Source organism: Metarhizium brunneum, chromosome 2 (assembly GCF_013426205.1).
Source record: "Metarhizium brunneum chromosome 2, complete sequence".
Lineage (NCBI taxonomy): Eukaryota > Fungi > Ascomycota > Sordariomycetes > Hypocreales > Clavicipitaceae > Metarhizium > Metarhizium brunneum.
In genome coordinates, this window is record NC_089423.1 from 5,231,495 (window position 1) to 5,245,092 (window position 13,598).

Here is a 13,598-nt window from a genome sequence, read left to right on the forward strand (position 1 = left end):
GGAGGGGAGAGGACGATGGACTCAAAAACGCTGCACCTGCAACGCTTGGCCAGAGGCAATGGATGGAGGTACTCGAGGTTGGTTGAGCTGCAGCTTGCAAGACGAAAAGCATCGCCAGAACAAGAAACAGAGCTCGGAGCCCTTTCGGGTGCTCCCGGACTCCGGCAGGTGTCTTTTTCCGGGAAAAGCCATGCAAGTGGACTGGAACCTTTCCACCTTGCCCTGCGGCGACGTGGCAGTTGGAGTGGGCGGCTGCCAGTTGGAGACCCAGGTGGGTGGGGCTCTCAAGGTTGACTTTGCCCCGCCATCAACATCAAAAAAGTCAAGCAGGCACTTTCTCTCCGCCAGCTTTCTCTCGCCATCATCGACGAGGCGCGGGATCACGACTTCTCTTGTTGTACGGCGATCAAATTTTGTATCCACGGATTTCATTGAGCGCAACCATGGCGACAGCTACCATGACCGTCACGGCGGTCCCGATGCCGAAGAAGAAGGGTGCCGACCTTGCGCCAGAGAGCGAGCGCTTCCTGCGATGCTGCGCCGACGTTGCCAATGCTCTGATTGAAGACCACGAGTCAACCAAGGACGGCAAGGCTGGCCGGGATATCAACCTCAACTCACTGCGATCCAAGCTGGCCAAGAAGCACAAGCTTGCCAACATCCCTCCGTTGACTGCTATCATCGCCGCCATCCCAGAACATTACAAGAAATATATCCTACCCAAGTTGATCGCAAAGCCCATCAGTACGACACACCAATGCTTTCCGTGGTGTGCTACAAACTCGTTCTAACATGCGCACTAGGAACCTCTTCTGGTATTGCTGTCGTTGCCGTCATGTGCAAGCCGCACCGATGCCCTCATATTGCATACACGGGAAACATTTGCGTCTATTGCCCTGGTGGCCCCGACTCCGACTTTGAATACAGCACCCAGTCCTACACCGGCTACGAACCTACCTCGATGCGAGCCATTCGTGCCCGATACGATCCCTTTGAGCAGGCCAGAGGGCGTGTGGACCAGCTCAAGTCGCTAGGCCACTCAGTGGACAAGGTCGAATACATCATCATGGGAGGAACATTCATGTCGCTGCCCGAGTCATACCGAGAGGACTTTATTTCGCAACTTCACAATGCCCTGAGCGGATACCAGACGTCCAAGGTGGATGAGGCCGTCGAGGCTGGCGAGATGAGCAACGTCAAGTGCGTCGGAATTACCATTGAAACACGACCGGACTACTGCCTTCAACCACACCTTTCAGACATGTTGCGGTATGGTTGTACCAGATTGGAAGTCGGTGTCCAGTCCCTTTATGAGGACGTAGCGCGAGACACGAATCGTGGGCACACCGTCGCGGCCGTGGCAGAGACCTTTTGCCTCGCCAAGGATGCTGGGTTCAAGGTTGTCAGCCATATGATGCCGGATTTGCCCAACGTCGGCATGGAGCGCGATATCGATCAATTCCGTGAATATTTCGAGAACCCAGCTTTTAGAACGGACGGCTTGAAAATCTACCCTACCTTGGTTATTCGAGGGACTGGTTTGTACGAGCTGTGGCGCACTGGAAGATACCAAAACTACACGCCAAACGGACTGATCGACCTGGTTGCGAGAATACTTGCACTTATCCCTCCCTGGACTAGAATTTACCGCGTCCAAAGAGATATTCCCATGCCTCTTGTCACTTCTGGCGTGGAGAACGGTAACTTGCGGGAGCTGGCGCTTGCCAGGATGAAGGATTTTGGAACCACTTGCCGAGATGTGCGGACGCGAGAAGTTGGTATCAATGAGGTGAAGAACAAGATTCGGCCAAACCAAATTGAGTTGGTTCGCAGAGATTACACTGCGAATGGCGGCTGGGAAACGTTTCTTGCCTATGAAGACCCCAAGCAGGACATTTTGGTGGCTCTGCTGCGTTTGAGAAAATGCACAGAAAAGTACACCTACCGAGAGGAGTTGACAGGTCAACCTAGCAGCATGGTTCGAGAACTCCACGTCTACGGAACTGCGGTGCCAGTACACGCCCGTGATCCCAGAAAGTTCCAGCACCAGGGTTTTGGCACCCTGCTCATGGAGGAAGCCGAGAGAATTGCTCGTGAGGAGCACGGCAGCGACAAGATTAGCATCATCTCTGGTGTTGGTGTCCGAAGCTACTACAAGAAACTCGGCTACTGGTTAGATGGTCCCTATATGAGCAAATGGCTAGATGGCCGGGACGAGAATGGCAATCAATAACGTCAGAGTTGACTGGGAAACATGGGTGCAATGATTTATGCATGACTAGCGTATGCTGTGTGGCTTTTGAACATGATGGCGCAAAGGAGTTGGGACCTCGTCAAGAATGAGATTTTTTTTCACATGCATGTATACTGGGAACATGTCTCCGCAAAGAGCATGAAGCTTGGTCTGGAGGGGGCTCCGATTAAAAGCCATTTAGAAGTACTTGGATTCAATACACTTTGATCTAAAAATGAGGCTTCACTACTGCCTGGCTGGTGGGAGAGCTGCACATGCAAGGAGACACCGACTCCATGGGTGCTCACTGGCTGTTGACAGTGCTGCAGGTTGGCAGGTGGAGATGCTGCATGCTGCCGGCTTTCATGATATTTGACATTTGTTAGCTCTGGGGTTGCGGAGTCGAGAAAGCATCATCGAGGCAGTCACGCTTCCCCGCTCTGGACCAATGTAACTTTAAAGTCAAATTTCCGCCGCTCACTCAAGCCGCTACTTGTAGAATATCTTGTATGGATTCATGCCATCAGCTTGTCGATTAAACGTACGCCATGACTATTCGAAAAGCACCGGTCACGGCCATGGCATCTCATCCAGCAACAAGCGGTTCTTGTGCACCTGACGCTGACATGGAGACTAGTTCGTCAGCCAACAAGACGATTCCCGACATCTTGATTAAGCCTTGGAAACTGCCGCCTCAGAAAACGTATATCCTCCAAAATGCCAATATTGTTGACTCTGCCAGCGGTTCTATACACCAAAAGCAGACAATCAAGCTCGCTCAAGGTGTGATTGCAGCAATTGGCGAGGACATCACGCGCTGTCCTGGGGACGTCGTTGTTGATGTCTCGGGCAAATACATCTGCCCTGGGCTCATCGACTGCCACGTTCACCTTACATCGGTCGCCGGCGATGCCAGCTTAAGCGGAGGCATTTCAACCTCCGACCCGGCTATATCATATTTTCGTCAGCCGTTTCTCTGCAACCAAATCCTCAGCCGGGGGTTTACTTCAGTCCGAGACACAGGCGGTGCGACTCTGGCGCTCAAGGAGGCCATTGAGGATGATGTATTTCCCGGTCCCAGGCTCTTCATTTCGAACAAGGCTCTGTCACAAACTGGAGGCCACGGCGACATGCGAGGAGTTCACGACAAGCAAAAATGCTGCGGGGGAGATAGCGCGCTGACAACAGTCGTTGACGGCGTGCCTGGCTGTATTCGGGCCACGAGGGAGCAACTTCGCACCGGCGCCGACTTCATCAAGATCATGGCAGGAGGTGGTGTTGCATCGCCAACGGACAAGTTGGAGAATACCCAATTCACGGCAGCCGAGATTCAGGCCATTGCCGAGGTCGCCGACACCTACGGCACATATGTCACTGCTCACGCATACACACCCAAGGCGATCCGCCACGCCGTGGACAATGGCGTCAAGGGAATCGAGCACGGCAACTTCATCGACGGCGAGACGGCGCGGTATATGGCCAACAAGGGCATCTGGCTGACACCCACACTCGTCACCTACGACGCCATGGGGTCAGACAAATACGCCGGCTTCCTGCCTCCCGCGAACCGCGCCAAGAACAAGATAGTCCTTAGCAAGGGCCTCGAGTCCCTGCGCATCGCTGAAGAAGCGGGCGTCACCATCTGCCACGGCTCAGACCTGCTCGGTCCGCTGCACGAGGAGCAGAGTAGGGAGTTTGGCATCCGAGCGCAGGCGTTGAGCAGCAAGACTGTCTTGCAGGGTGCCACGGTCAACGCAGCGAAGCTCTTGCGGCAGGACAAGTTTCTGGGCCAGATCAGGCAAGGGTTTGCGGCTGATTTGCTCATCTTGAACGGCAATCCGCTCGACAATGTGTCCATTTTGGATGAGCCGGAGAAGACGGTTTTGGCAGTCATGAAGAATGGACGAGTGTATGCCAGCCGATGGGGCAAGCTGCCCCAGGATATTGCCTCAACCCAGAATTTGATAGAGTAACGTCGGCCACCCCTCAACGGGCTATGACTTGGATACCTTATGCATCGTCCGGCAATATTGTGCAACTATGCGTCGACCCCGCCCCACAACCGGGTCCTCGGAGCGATGAGGTGCGAAGAAATTGACAACTCGCGATGCATGGGCCAGATGGAGAATTCCGCACATGAACTGACACAAGTGGCCAGGGGTAATTGCCAGCCAGCCAGAGGTCGTATTGGTCGGGTAATCCTTGGTTATGTCGCTCTCTCGCTCGAGTCGGCTGCGACACTTGAGCAAGTCGTTTCTGTTAAGCTCACTGTGCCTATTGGCTTTTTTCCTGGGGAATTGAGCCACTTTGACCTTGGAGGAGCCCATGCAGCGTGGCAGGTTGTGGGGTGTGATATTAAATTACGAAGGATGATATTGCTAGATCCATCACTGCCACCATAGTGGTGTGCCCTCAACTTTCACCCAACTTGTCCTCGTACATGGAAAGAAAGGAAGGCTGAAAGCCATTGTCACTGCTTCAGCTCACTTATGAAAGTTGTTTCCACTGCTCGGGTTATGATATGCCGTGGTCAACCGGCTCGGGCCTGTCGTGGCCTCGCGTTGTCCTCTACTACCATTCTACTTGTTTATTTTTCCTTGTTTCAGGATAGCATGAAAGATTTGCATACATTATGAAAATTGACACAAGCTCAACAAATTGACGCTTCTGGACATGAAACGTATGTGGCTCTGCGAGAAGGTCGTCAATTTGGACATGTCGCACAACTACTGATGCATAAGCGCCAAGCAGTCAAAGAAAGTCAGCTACAAGTTTTAATGGGTTATCGTCTCCGCCATGGGATGATAGTTATACTAGAACTCGCTTGATACACTGATGATATTTCACGATTCGCCGCGCGGCTGCGCCACACGGCGGAAAAATAAAGGCTAATATTCGCAATTCCAGCAATTATTACAACGATTATTTGGTGCTATAGGTCTAGATCATGCTGGATCATACCATGGACAAGAAAAAAACAAATGGCAATGAGGCATATAAGAACAAGATATTTCCCATGGACAACATGACCGGTAGAGCAGCAGGCCAGGAAAGAGCTTCGTCTTCACTGCTTCCTGCATTACAACGACCTCCTCTCGGGACAGTTTAGTATCAAATTTTTCTCGTCCTTTGGTCCCGCTCTCCAGGATGTTGTTCAAGACTGCTCTTGGTTTTGCAGCCATTGCTGCTGCTGGTGCTCCCATTGCCGCGGATGATTCTGCCAAGGCTCTCGAGACCAGATGTTTGTCAACACTTTTGGCCCCCTACAATACCCAAACTCAGCTAACTATCGCTAGGGGGTGCTCGTATATCCAACAACGACTTTGCCAACATCAGGTTCTACGCCCAGCACTCTGCCGCCGCATACTGCAACATTGGTGTTCCTGCCGGTCAGCAAATTGCATGCGGAAATAATGCCTGTCCTCTTGTTGCGCGTAACAGGGTCAAGGTGGTGGCATCTGTAACGTGAGTTCCTACATTTCTGATATATAAAGGTAATCTTCTTCTAATGTCCCCCTAGCGGCGATCTTACCGGAACCGGTGCCTATGTAGCCATTGACACTTTCCGCCGGGAAATCGTCGTGTCTATCCGTGGTAGCAATAATATCCGCAACTACATCACCAACCTCATATTTTCCTGGACTGATTGCAACTTTACAAAACAATGTCAAGTTCACGCCGGCTTCGCCCAGGCCTGGGACGAGATTAAGGTCGCTGTTAACAGGGCTATTACGAACGCTAGAAGGAGATACCCTCAGTATGCTATTGTATTTACCGGACACTCCCTCGGAGGGGCCGTAGCGACCATTGGCGCAGCCAACCTTCGCCGTAGTGGTCTATGGGTCAACCTATATACATATGGATCCCCTCGCGTTGGTAACGACTGGTTCGCAAGCTGGTTCTCTAACGTACAGGGCGGCCAGTGGCGCGTTACTCACGAAGATGACCCGGTCCCCCGTCTTCCCCCCATCTTCTCTGGCTACCGCCATATTACGCCAGAGTACTGGCTTTCTGGCGGAAACGGCGGAAACACCTACAAGACGGACTATACCATCGCCAACATCAAGGTCTGCGAAGGCATCGCTAGCACCCAGTGTAATGCAGGCCGCGATGTCACTGATATAAACGCTCATCTATACTACTTTGGTGCCATAGCTTCCTGCGCCCCTTCCTCGTTACAGCTGAGAGATGCTGACGCACAAGATGATCCCTTGCCCAAGGATCTTAACGAGCGCCTTACTGATTGGAGTCGAAAAGACCAGGAGTTTGTGAAGAGTGAGAATGTCTAGGGTCTTGGTCATTGGCTTCCTAGGTAGCAAATACAACGTATGGCATTCATTTCATTTCTGCAACATCCACCCCTTGCGGATAGGGCTCTTGAACGAGTTAACCAGGTGTCGATGCTGATGCGTAATAATGAACCATGGCCCTTCCTGTTCCTCAATTTACTCGTTCAAAAACCACTCTGTATGTCTTCGGAATCGCTAGTGAGCCCAGTGCCGGGAATACAAACGATAAATGACCAGTTAAACAATCATGCTCTGGCCAAAGTCTGTCACTCGCGAAAGGGACCAGTGACACTGCAGTTGTCTAGGGTAGACGCGGCTGTTCAGGCATCGCTTCGGAGTTTGTCCAATAACCTCGACCTACAAATTTGATTTTCTAGTTGGAGAGTCGGCGTTGTTTGCTGTTACGTACTGAAGCGGGTTGATCAGGTGGATGTTGGGATGTTGTCGGCGGTCAGGTGAAGGTGCCATGCACGTGGCAATGAAAGCTGGGTAGAAAAGCGCATGATGATTATAAAAAACAGGCATTGGAATAATGTGGCCTTTTCTTCTGCTTTTCCTTTTTTTTTTCCCTTCTTCTCGTAATATTACTTCCTCTTCTAATATACACGGAGGAACTTTTCTCACCAAAGAAAAAAAAAATCACGACGCTCTTGGCATTGAACGCCATCGCAACGCACCTCATCGCATAACCTCCTTAGTCATCCGCTTCCAATCTCAGGTCACCTCGACTTGGCCGTCTCATAACCAGCATCAACACCCCGTCAACAAACCCCGTCACCGGCCGGAAAACCCACTCCCAAATCTGGAAACCTCCATCGTCCACCATGAGCATGAGCTGCCAGAGCCATGCCCAGCCGCAATGATGCAGCTCCCCCGTGGGTGCCGCCGACCTGGTCCCCTGAGCCGTCCATGGGCGTGTTGCCGGTCATCACCAACCCAGAAGACTATCCCGATCGCGCGCCCAGAAGCAACGCTGCAACGGCAGCCTCAGCAGCCGGTGTCCGGGCCTTGAGCGCCCAGCTCGTCGCCTTTTACTTTCGTGCCCCGGCAAAGGCCTTCTTTCGGACCCGCGTCGACTACCTGGCGTATGCGCGGACCGTCCACCACCAGCAGCTCAAGAGCATGTTGGACGCCGTCGCCAAAGATGGTTCGGCTTCGAGAATGAGGGTGTTTCTACAGCATACCTGGATTTGGATGAGGAGCACGACCCCAGGGGTGCTCACGTCGGCCATCAAACAGCAGGGATGGAGCGTCATCCCGCACCAGATTCTTCCGCCTCTCATTGCCAACGTCGGCGTCGGCGCCGTCCTGTACACTAGTTATTTACATATCCTCGGGCACTTGCACGAGGAGAGCGCAAAGGCCACCAAGCGCGTCTACCCGCCGCCGTCGCCAACGCACACATTCACAGCAGGCTTCCTCGCCGGCGGCCTCCAGAGCGTTGTCGCGGCACCCCTGGATGCGCTCCAAGCGCGGTACGACCACCACGACTTGATGCCCAGCGACGGCAGTAGCCGGCCACGAAGCATGTGGACCTTTGGCGCGGAGAAACTGCGAGAGATTGGCCTCCGGGGCATCTTTGCCGGCTGGGGACTCTCGTTTGCAAAGGACAGCCTGGGCAGCGCCGTCTTCTTCAGCATGTTCGAGTACGTCAAGGCGCAGGGGTACTACCGCTTCGTGACGTGGTACTACGGCGGATTGGGCCAGGACATTGTCGACTTTCTCGCCATGAAGCGGCCGTCGCGGCAGGACGGGGACAGCCAAGTCACCGTCATCCGACCGCACTACGCAATAGAGCCCATGTTTCTGTTCATTGCCGGGTTCAGCGCGTCGTTTTCGCAGCAGCTCCTCCTCCACCCCCTGACGCACTTCCAGGTCAAACACTGGGACCACTTGGAGGACCTGGATGAAAAGGCCGCCAGGTATAGGGCCGCGAGGGCGGCAAACCCAGACAGGCCCCGGCGGCCGTGGAGGATGCTTCGAGCCTACTATCACGCGTACCAGGAGACGTGGGCTGGGTGCACGGCTGAGGCAGCTGCTGAGGGACAGGGCCTGGCGAGGTGGTTGTACCGTGGCTTTTGGTGGAACACGATTAGACAGGTTCCGAGCACGAGTGCAGGGTTGATTATTTTCGAATTGATACGGCGCAAGTATGGATATGGGGCGGATGAAGTCCGCATTACAAAGGACGGCTACGACATCTTGCTAAATTAGATTAGACGGGGGGTTTGAATTGGCTGCCTAGACCATGTATGTGTGAACGTATTGCCTGGCTTGGGTTGTTGCCCTTGCGTGTCTGGGCGAAGAGCGGCTGGCTTGACTTTTTAGATGTATATATGACCTCATCTCGACACATTTATTCACCAGACATGTGTATAGTAAACATGGATGCAGCATAGCACACTGGCCGAGTATGAAATCCCTCCTACGCTATGCAATATATACAGTATATGTAAGTTGTATATCATCGTCTGTGGTGGTGGCAGCCGCGACTTGCCGCATTCAATCTAGTGCTGTTGCTTCGCGGCCTATCACCTTTCCATCCGCATCCGCATCCGCATCCATCTTCACCGGAATCACCACCGCTTGCAAGCACTTCTTAACAAGCATACTCACTCGTCCATAATCCAATGGTGAAATTCTCATCCGTGACAGCCCTGCTGTTTATCTCGCGGGCCGTCGCCGACCCAAAACCCCAGTACCAGCCCCTCCCTTCGCTCCGAGACCAAGCCGCTCTCCAAGATGAATGGACAGCCCAGCGTAAAGCCTCCATTCCGAGACTATTGCAAAAGCACAAAATAGACGCATGGCTTGTACTTCTCACATCCCACTCGCCAGGACAAGTCCATGTATAAAGACAAACGTCTAATCTCCCCCCTTCCCCCTTCTAGATCAGCCAGCGTGAATACGCCGAAGACACCGTCTTCTGGACCCTCAAATCAGCAACTCAATTCTCCGCACGTCGCCGGACAACAAGCCTCTTCCTTGCATCAACGCCCGACAAGTCCCCAACGGCATACACCTGGATCGACAACACGCCCCGAGTATGGGATGAGCTCAAAGCCCTCCTCGAGAAACACCAACCCTCCAGCATCGCCATTAATGCTCATCCCGAAATCGCATTCTCCAGCGGTCTCCACGCAGGTGAGTACGAAGCCATTTCCACCGCCCTCGGCGAGGAATGGACATCTCGATTCGTCGTCAATCCCCTCTTAGGCGTAGAGTACATTGGCACCCAACTCCCCGCTCGCATTTCCTGGTACCGCAAGCTCCAGGAGACGGCGTGGGCCATCATATCCGAGGGCTTCAGCTCGTCCGTCATCACGCCGGGCAAAACCACCACGGCAGATGTAGAGTGGTGGATGCGGGACAAGATCCAGTCGCTAAACTACACGACCTGGTTTCAGCCCGACGTGTCCATCCTGTCGGAGGATTCGCCCTGGCCGCAGGACAATACGGACGAGCGGGCCATTCAACACGGGGACTACCTGCATGTTGATTTTGGCGTCACGGCCATGGGCATGAACACCGACACGCAGCACTTGGCGTACGTGCTTTTCCCGGGACAAACGGAAGACAACGTCCCACAGGGGCTGAAGGATGGTTTGAAAAAGGGGAACCAGCTGCAGGACATGACGAGGAAGCACATGAAGCCCGGCGCCACGGGGAACCAGGTCCTCAAGGCGATTAGGGAGGAGATGACCCAGGGGGGGCTCGAAGGCAAGATTTACTGCCATGCCATTGGGGATTGGGGGCATTCTGCAGGTGCCGTAATCGGTGAGAAGGCTTTCCTCACCCTTTTTGCTTCTTATTCTCCCCTCGGCAGCCACTGACGAGACTAGGAATGACCAACTTACAAGACAGCGTCCCCGACATAGGCGACCTCCCTCTCCTCGATCACACTTGGTACAGCGTTGAACTCCTGGCGGATCACTTTGTGCCGGAGCTCAACGCTTCTCTCAAATTCCCACTTGAGGAAGATGTTTACTGGGTTGAAGACGGCAAGGGGTCGGGAAGTTTTGAATGGGTCTATGGACAACAAACCAAATTCCATCTAATTCATACGACTGTGGGCGACAAAAACGGTGTCACAGAGGAGCTTTGAGAACGGCCCTGAATAATCCGTTTGCATGTTGTCTTTTGGTGGCCATCTTCATCTCGGTTTCTTATCTGGCCTCCCTTGCCGCTGTGTGCGGATATATATGCGTAAAACAAGAGAAAAGTGAATGACCGTGATGACGCATGTTTCCAAAAGTGAAGGGGAGTCAATACGCAATCGACTGGCCCTCGGACAAGCCTCAATTATACATGATACACAAGATGCCTCCTGAATAGACCGTTTGGGAAGACGCTGTCAATTCCTTATCCTGCTAAACAACAAGTCGTTCCCAAGCATCGGGCTGTCCTGAAGAATTGCGCCACTCTCCACAGGTTGGCGTCCAAACATCACCATCACAGTCACATCGGTCATACGAATATCAAGAGCGAGTAATGAACAGAAGAATGTCGTCAATCAAGTCCTACAACCTCCCTGCTTCCTCCCGTCGCACACCCTCCGTCCCTTCTGTATACATGCCACAGGTACACCTGTCACCCGATCCCACCCCAACCGTGCAAAAGATCCTTGAACTCCATTTGCAAAAAGAACCCAAAAAAAAGAAGAAAAAAAAACTACATCCAGATTTGAGGTGTCTTCGCGCATTCGCGACTTGAAGCACCGTGAAAACAATGTCAAGCTGGCCAAGCCTACTGCAAGTCATCAGCCTCGTCCAGAGGGGCCGCCTGAATCCGCTTGCTGCTCGCGATCTTGATTTGGCTTCTTGTCCTTGCGAGCTTTAATGACAAAGTCGGCCATGATCTGGATGTGATCAGCCGGGAAGTGCCAGTTGGGGAAGGCAGGCATTCTCTTCAGATATTCGGCATCCGGGGGGCCAAGCAATTCCGCAACTTCCAACGTGTTTGTCGAGTACCAAATGTAGTCAATGACATCGGCAAACCCGGGTGTGTAGTTGGTAAAGGGCATCTCGTCTGCTGTCTTCTTTGTGTGTGCATAGGCATCCCTCAGGCTGAAAGGATGCTCGATACCGTCTCGGGTGAAGCTGCCGTACTGGTAGCTGGTCAATTCCAGGTGGTCCGGAGGAACTCTGCCCATGGACATGAGGTCGTACACAGATGAGCCCTCGGTAGAGTTGAAGTCACCACACACTAGGAGCGGTATGTCGGTGTTGGTCCGGTACTCTTGGCTTGGACCAGGTTCGGCCTGTGGCTCCGGAGCCTCGGCGTCATCTGGCAGAGGTACCGTGATCATCTTTTTGTCCCTGACCGCCGGCCACCTGGCATATTTCTCGGCCAACTTGGTAACGTGCTCCATGAGGATACCGGTCTGAATTACCTTGACATCTGCCAGAGCAGAGTCCCACGTAAGATGCACGTTGACCAGAATAATACGAGCTCCAGTGAGGCGGGATTCAAAGAAGCAGATGACGGCAATGTTGTCCTTCGGCATTACTCTGTTGAACACGTCGTGCTGGTTCTTCATATCAGGTCGGTTGATGGCAATGGTGGCAAACTCGATAAGTTGCTTGTCCAGCAAGATGAACTTGCTTTGCTTGTAAAACACTGCGCATCCGTCTACCGTCTGGGCATCCTTCTCTGACATGGTCTTGGCGCGGGACTTGGGCCAATGGACACCCTTGTAATCCATCTGCGCCAGCTCGGGGCTCAGGTCCTCCTTGAAAGCATCTGTCGATACCTCCTGCAAGCTCAGGAAATCGGCATCTCTCAATCGCAGCTCATCCAAAATACAACTCTTGCGATATTCCCAGTTCAACGCATTTGTGGGCGTGTAGCCATACGTTTGCGGGGTAGCATATTTATCGCATAGCACATTCCAGGAGAATACCTTGATTCGTTCCAGGTTGGCAGAGACGTCCTCTTGTATGACGATTTCCTTTCGGGGGGACGGGGGGTCGGGAACTAATTAGAATAGTCGCTCATTAGTAAAAGAAAAAAAAGGCTCTGCATCAATTTCTCATCTTGTCCATGACAAAATGGACGGCATCATACCTGGTGCTCCCTCTTTCAGCGCATTAATCACACTCTTTGTGCCCTTTTCCATAATCTCTTGCTTCCAGCCAGGGTCCAGGGGATTGCCCTCGATTCCCAGCATTTCTAACTGGTGGAGCGAGCCGAGTTCGAATGGAAGATCTCGGATTTCATTGTTGAAAAGTAGTAGGGTCTTGAGGTATGTACACATGCCGAGTTCGGCCGGTAGCTCGGATATTTGGTTGTACGAAGCGTCGAGATGGCGCAGCTGCCTTAGCTCACCGATGAGCTTGGGAAGTCGGACTAGCTTATTCGAAGCGATGAAGAGCTCGTTCAAAAACTTGTACTGAAACAGCTCGGGTGCTAGGTTTCGAAGGCCTTGACCAGACATGTCCATGTTGTGCCAATCTTGTCGGTTTGATTCCTTGTCGACCACATACGGGCGTCTCCGGTCCTCGGGATCATTCTCTCCGTCTGCTTGGGTCCGTCCGCTCGCAGGAGGCGGACCGCCGATGCCTCTGTTTTCAGACGCTTTTAGTCTTGCGTAGTAGTGAGGCTGCTGTTGGTCGGTCATGGCAGAATGAGCCCGCTCTGCCTCCTTTTGCATACGCAACTGTTCCTGCCACATCTCGTTCTGGGGTGCTTGGCCGCTTCGCGGGTTGGCTGCGTGTCCGTTTGACAGGACGCTGGAGTTGAACGCGTTGGGGGTCGAGAGACCACTAGACCCAAAGGACGTGTGGTGAGCAAGACCGTTCGCCGAGGGCATGCCGTGATCATGCTGAAGGCCTTGGTGGTGCTGGGGCTGGGTTTGATGCTGATGCTGAGTGTGCTGTTGAAAGCTGTAAAGCATATTCGGCATTCCTCGACCCGCCCCATTCAGCCGGGTATTGTGCCCCTGCTGATGGTTTTGGGAGTACATGCCGTCGAGGGAGGTTTCCAGCAGACAAATGCAAGTGTATTGGCGTAGGGCTTGCCGGTACACGACGCGGCAGCAAGTACTGGTCTGCTTTGCAGTGCCAGCTTTTTGTGTT

General features: G+C 53.1%; 6 protein-coding genes across 6 annotated transcripts; 5 read left to right on the top strand and 1 right to left on the bottom strand.

The window, feature by feature from the left end:
• Positions 1 to 443: 443 nt before the first annotated feature.
• Positions 444 to 2,233, top strand: ELP3 (Elongator complex protein 3; the record flags this gene model as incomplete). Its single annotated transcript, XM_014689199.1, has 2 exons — positions 444 to 744; positions 804 to 2,233. 2 exons carry the CDS (start codon positions 444 to 446, stop codon positions 2,231 to 2,233), a joined length of 1,731 nt encoding a protein of 576 aa, XP_014544685.1.
• Positions 2,234 to 2,781: 548 nt separating this feature from the next.
• On the top strand, positions 2,782 to 4,206 carry G6M90_00g045260 (uncharacterized protein; the record flags this gene model as incomplete). The annotated part of the gene is made up of 1 exon (XM_014689200.1): positions 2,782 to 4,206. The coding sequence occupies one exon, from the start codon at positions 2,782 to 2,784 to the stop codon at positions 4,204 to 4,206; it is 1,425 nt and encodes a 474-aa protein (XP_014544686.1).
• Positions 4,207 to 5,380: 1,174 nt separating this feature from the next.
• Positions 5,381 to 6,522, top strand: LIP_2 (Lipase; the record flags this gene model as incomplete). Its single annotated transcript, XM_014689201.1, has 3 exons — positions 5,381 to 5,474; positions 5,530 to 5,698; positions 5,754 to 6,522. The coding sequence occupies 3 exons, from the start codon at positions 5,381 to 5,383 to the stop codon at positions 6,520 to 6,522; spliced, it is 1,032 nt and encodes a 343-aa protein (XP_014544687.1).
• An 846-nt stretch (positions 6,523 to 7,368) lies between these two features.
• G6M90_00g045280 (uncharacterized protein) lies at positions 7,369 to 8,736 on the top strand (the record flags this gene model as incomplete). The annotated part of the gene is made up of 1 exon (XM_014689202.1): positions 7,369 to 8,736. The coding sequence occupies one exon, from the start codon at positions 7,369 to 7,371 to the stop codon at positions 8,734 to 8,736; it is 1,368 nt and encodes a 455-aa protein (XP_014544688.1).
• A 416-nt stretch (positions 8,737 to 9,152) lies between these two features.
• Positions 9,153 to 10,627, top strand: G6M90_00g045290 (uncharacterized protein; the record flags this gene model as incomplete). The annotated part of the gene is made up of 3 exons (XM_066130366.1): positions 9,153 to 9,335; positions 9,414 to 10,299; positions 10,365 to 10,627. 3 exons carry the CDS (start codon positions 9,153 to 9,155, stop codon positions 10,625 to 10,627), a joined length of 1,332 nt encoding a protein of 443 aa, XP_065986261.1.
• Positions 10,628 to 11,281: 654 nt separating this feature from the next.
• Positions 11,282 to 13,426, bottom strand: ccr4 (Glucose-repressible alcohol dehydrogenase transcriptional effector; the record flags this gene model as incomplete). The annotated part of the gene is made up of 2 exons (XM_014689204.1): positions 11,282 to 12,498; positions 12,589 to 13,426. 2 exons carry the CDS (start codon positions 13,424 to 13,426, stop codon positions 11,282 to 11,284), a joined length of 2,055 nt encoding a protein of 684 aa, XP_014544690.1.
• Positions 13,427 to 13,598: the final 172 nt, after the last annotated feature.